This window comes from Anopheles darlingi, chromosome 2, assembly GCF_943734745.1.
Source record: "Anopheles darlingi chromosome 2, idAnoDarlMG_H_01, whole genome shotgun sequence".
Lineage (NCBI taxonomy): Eukaryota > Metazoa > Arthropoda > Insecta > Diptera > Culicidae > Anopheles > Anopheles darlingi.
In genome coordinates, this window is record NC_064874.1 from 89,094,402 (window position 1) to 89,099,401 (window position 5,000).

The 5,000-nt window shown below is 46.5% G+C and overlaps 2 protein-coding genes across 2 annotated transcripts in view; one reads left to right on the top strand and one right to left on the bottom strand.

Annotated features, from left to right (window-relative positions):
• LOC125950845 (protein wntless) overlaps positions 1–1,513 on the top strand; it is a 2,735-nt gene extending 1,222 nt beyond the window's left edge. The window contains exons 2-5 of the mRNA XM_049679190.1: positions 1–221; positions 295–462; positions 529–913; positions 978–1,513. The exon at positions 1–221 is cut by the window's left edge and continues 654 nt beyond it. Of these exons, the coding sequence (XP_049535147.1) occupies positions 1–221; positions 295–462; positions 529–913; positions 978–1,084 (881 nt within the window). The 3' untranslated portion in view covers positions 1,085–1,513. The remainder of the gene's footprint in view (positions 222–294; positions 463–528; positions 914–977) is intronic.
• Positions 1,514–1,547: 34 nt separating this feature from the next.
• Positions 1,548–5,000, bottom strand: part of LOC125952545 (A-kinase anchor protein 10, mitochondrial) — a 3,558-nt gene continuing 105 nt past the window's right edge. The window contains exons 1-3 of the mRNA XM_049682065.1: positions 4,724–5,000; positions 4,307–4,462; positions 1,548–4,216 (exon numbers count right to left, since the gene is read on the bottom strand). The exon at positions 4,724–5,000 is cut by the window's right edge and continues 105 nt beyond it. Coding sequence (XP_049538022.1) covers positions 2,355–4,216; positions 4,307–4,462; positions 4,724–4,748 — 2,043 coding nt within the window. The 5' untranslated portion in view covers positions 4,749–5,000 and the 3' untranslated portion in view covers positions 1,548–2,354. The remainder of the gene's footprint in view (positions 4,217–4,306; positions 4,463–4,723) is intronic.

Consider the following 5,000-nt stretch of genomic DNA (forward strand, 5'->3'; position numbering starts at 1 on the left):
GGTTCTGGCAACGTGTCCATCTGTTACACCGCAAGCCGGCACTGCTGGAAGAAATGCTGCTCGCATTGGGATGTGCACTCACCTTTCTGAACCTGCCCTTAGAGTATTTGACGCTGTTCTTTAATATGCCTTTCATGCTGCTTCTCAGCGACATACGTCAGGGAGTGTTTTATGCTACGCTTCTTTCATTCTGGCTCGTCTTTGCCGGAGAACACATGTTGGTGAGTATATTCCAACCAAGAATCGGATCTTAAGGCGGCACCAGAAACCATTACATGTTTGTTCTGTTCGTAGATTCAAGAAACTGGAGAAAAGTCTAGTCTTAAAACGTACTGGAAGCATCTGAGTGCCGTGGCAGTAGGATGTGTGTCATTGTTCCTGTTCGATATGTGCGAGCGAGGTGTGCAACTACGCAATCCCTTCTACTCCATTTGGGTATCGAAGGTTGGTGCTAACGTGGCGGTAAGTAGTATCTAAAGGATTACAGTACATTACATACAGGATAATGGATTACATTCTTATTTGCAGCTCGGGTTCATCATTCTGGCAGGCATTTCGGCCGGACTTTACTTCTTTTTCCTGTGCTATATGATCTGGAAAGTGTTTTGCAATATTAACATCAAACGCACCTCCCTTCCATCGATGTCTTCAGCGCGTCGGCTTCACTATGAGGGCATCATCTATCGCTTTCAATTTCTCATGCTGGCCACACTGCTGTGTGCCGCTCTGACCGTGATTGGTTTCATAATCGGCCAAGTTTCCGAAGGTCGTTGGAAATGGGATGAGAACATTGATCTAGAATTTACCTCGGCTTTCTTCACCGGCGTGTATGGCATGTGGAATATTTACATTTTCGCTCTCATCGTTCTCTATGCACCCAGCCATAAAAAATGGCCAACGAACGAAACAACGGGTACTCTATTCTGATCAAATCATGGCCGGCGACAAACACACTAATTTTTATTTTTATTTTCCAGAAAACATTATGAGCGAAGAGATTGAATTCAGCAACCTACCGTCGGATTCCAATCCGAGCGAAATTTCGTCTCTTACCCAGTTTGCCCGGAAGGCAGCACAGGACTAAACGTTCCCAACGAAATCAGTATTCACTTTCTCGTCTTACAATCGAAACTACAATCTGATTTTTTTTGTATTTTACTGCACTAGTTATAGAATTTAAGTACCGCTCCTTGCCGGAGTCCCATTTATTGTATAGGCGCTTTTTAGATCCACACGAGTCCGCTTACGCAGAAGGAGAAAACGGCCAGGACAGGGATAGTGCCAACAGCCAGTCCGTCATTAGGATATTTGTTCGAAAACACAGTATTAACAGTATGGGTATTATATCTCAATGTCGTAAATAGGATCTAGAAGACGTTCATGTAACATCATAAACGACTGTGGTAGACTTTTGAAAATTACTAATTAAACTCAACACTTTTGATCTTCCAGGAACAACTAACAGCGTGCAACAAGCAACAGCAAATAATGTTTACAGAAAACTCGAAATAAATTTAAAAGAAAAAACATCATCATTCTTTTATTGTAAGAAAATATATTTCATTTCCTATTCTAGTATGTTTACAGACATTGTACAGTGTTTGGTAGTGAAGTAACTCAACGTCGCACGTTCCGCGTTCCCGCGCTGTTATACATGGGTAAACGACTTCGAGCATCATATCTGTCGTAGATGGGCTAACATTTAAAAGATGAACAATAAGCTAGCCTATAAAATGATCAAAATGTTAATCATCGAACATAAAACAATATACTACAGAGTATACGCGTATGGATTTCCATTCGCCGAATATCAATTCCCGTCCCGTGCTATGGCTTCCATGTTCTTTGCGCTCTTCTGTGCTGTGTTTTATTTTTGTGCCGCACAGGACGATCGTACCGTACTTTTGAACCCTCAATTTTGAACTCTGTGTGCCAGGACGGGAAACTTAAAGCACAAGAAGCGCTTTTCATACTGATCGATCGACTTAATGATAATTTAAAAGAAAACATTAACGATATAAATAAAATGACATGATACCGTGTTTCGAGAATTGCTAACGTATGTTTGCTGCTATCACCATGTGATGCACAATAATGAGTAAACCTGGCGTACGCAAATCAAGATTCATTTACGAAGGAATCATATTACTTCTAAAGCTAAATCGTCTCTCTGAACGCGTGGAGAATCAGTTAGTATTCGCTCGCTCGACTACCCCTTCACTAATAGAAAGCACCATTTAAAAGTCCGACTTAAGCGGAGTTGTCGGTACCTTTCGAGATAACATGATTACTCATGGGAAGCATGTCGTGGTTACGCTGAAAGTTAGGTACTTCTAACACAACACGCACGCCAATCACGTGCTGTGGTTCATGGTAACGTTCGTAATGTCTTTCACAATCATTTCGGCCACCTGCCAAGCAAGCTCCTCCTGTGCCTTATCCTCCGGTAGGTTCACCAGCTTCCGGACGGCCTTCTTGAGGCGGTTACGATTCCAGCGATCGTCACCAACCGGTGGTTCGGCGATATCAAAGTCTCGCTCATATCTACCGAGCGCATCCACCCGCCCGAATGTGAGTCCGCTTCCCGTTGAGTTGCGGCGCCACAACAAATCGGGATTGTACAGTTGACGGGAATCGATTTGCATGTCGGTGCTTCCCGGAGAACCAGCCACCGCACCACTACTGTTCGATGCGGACATATGTTTCCGGTTACGGTGGAAGCTTGCATCGGGCATGGCGAGCAGAGTGTTTTGCGATGAAATGAATGGTACCGCGTTCGTTCGCCGACCACCGATAGCATTGTTACACGTGCCACTACTATCGCTCGTTACATCCGATAGCGTTTTACGGTGTCCCCGACCACCACGCCCTGTGCCCATGGTATTGCGTTTTGCTCCCGGTAGAACGCCAATCGCACCGTTGCATGTGTTGGTCTTTACCTTTCCTAGCAACTCGCTGATAAAGCGACAGTAAAGTGGTGATTTTAGAAATCCTGCAAAATACCTCTGCTCCAGAAACAGTTCAATAATGCGTCCCGGTAGTTCGAAACAGTCGGCTACATTGTTCGCATCGGCAGAGCAAATGTGTTCCTCGAGTTGGAAGCGAATTTGATCGCTCAACAACAGCGAACACGTGGCCTGAAGAGAGAAATATTTATCATACAGGACCACAGCATCCTTCTGGGCTTGGGTGGAATTTTCGAAGGTACGCCTGAAATTGACTGCCGCCACATAGAACTCTAAGTAGTGGCGTTTGCCCTGCTGTTCAAGATGTTCCATGAAGTAGAACAGAGCCATCTCGCTGCCCAGAATGTCGCGCAGCTTCAGATGCTCGTCGGTCAGTACTTCCAGCGTGTACTTGCAGTAATAGGAACTCTCCAGGTAAGGATTCAAGTAGCTCCGTTCGAACAGTTCCAATAGATAGTGCTGTGCCTCGGCAAATAGCTGTTCATTGCAGTTACCGCTGCTACTGCACAGGGCGAGTGAGATGCTGGAGAGTACAGTGGCCGGGATGTCGATATGATGTGGCGAGTTGGTGGTCAAATACTTTCGATAAATTCGCACCGCATCGGAATTGATGAAGGAATTGAAGCATCGGCTGTTAGTGTTATTGGTAGCAACTGCAGTAACAGGTGCCGGTGGGTCATCGCCGGCTTTGCCTGCTTCACAGATTTGTTTCTTCTCATCGTCCGTCAACGATTGCCGCATAATGGTCATATCACAGGTATTTTCTAACATTTTCGATCCAGTATTGGCCGATTCCAGCTCCTCTCTGATATCTACCTCTTCGAGCACCTCCAGTGGCGTCGGCGGTGGCAACGGTGTACAGTTTTGGGAGGTTCGCGAATCCGTTTCACGCAAATCGTCCACCGATTGCGTGTCTTCGAACGCGTTCTCAGAGAACGAGTTCGTGGACAAGGAATCACCGTCGACGCTGAAAAAGGACAAACTGTCGTATCCATCGGAAGACACACTCCGATGTAGTCTTCCTCCCAAACTGTTCTGTCCCGCATTTGTCGCAGTTGTCGTCGATGGCCTTGTTCCTCCGCGGGTGCTTTCCACCGCAGCAGCTTTAAAACTCTCCACATCCAGCCAGAACTTGATCAAAGATAACGCATTCCGTGATTCCAGGTACTGCACAAAGTAACACATAGAGCTCTGATCGGCCAGTATGTCGATCATCCTCCGTGAAAGCTTGGAAGCGCGTAGCGGCGAATCTGCGAAGATGTGGAAAAAATAAAACGTGCAACCCCCTATTAGAACGAATTCCCATCAATCCGCGCAACACAGCGACACACAATTCGCACCTTTATTCGCAAAGCAGTGCCTTTCGGCGAAGCGAAGCGCCTCCTCGTCGGTCTCCGGTGCCTTTGCGCCATCAATGACATCATCCGCAGTTCCCCTAGCAGGCTGCTCTGTGGTTCCCAAAGAATCGTTGCTTCCTGCGATTGATTTTCTTCGACCTGTTTGGAATTCGCGAGCCAACAACGGGATATACGGGGTGAATAGTAATATTTAAATTTTCATTTGCGGGAACTTTACAAGATCGCGTTATTCGCAATCTAGCGTTGTGATTATAACAATAACATCACGGCCCCCTTTTTCTCTCGCGGGGAGAGAAAGTTTCGGGGTGAAAAACCCCCGTTTCCGAATGGGAACCGGACCAGCCTCCTTGGGCGGAGGTTTGCAAGAGCTTAGCATAGTTTCGCATGGGAGCGGCTTACCAGTCTTTTTCAAAAACTGCAACATCTTGCTTGTAGGCGTTCCGGTCCTCGCTCGTTCGGTTGTTCATTTAGATGGAGTTAACGGTGCCCTGCGGGCATGAAGAAAGATGTTGACGCGACACAGAATTTGGCCTGGTTTATCGCCTGGTCCTTCCTAGCGACTCGGCCAGTAGCTGATTCCTCCGTTCTTCCAGATTTCGGATGGCCAAAAAGGGCCGAGATTGCACTACTGGGGAGATTCGATAAAAACGACCAAGTTCGATGCAGCCCGATCCGG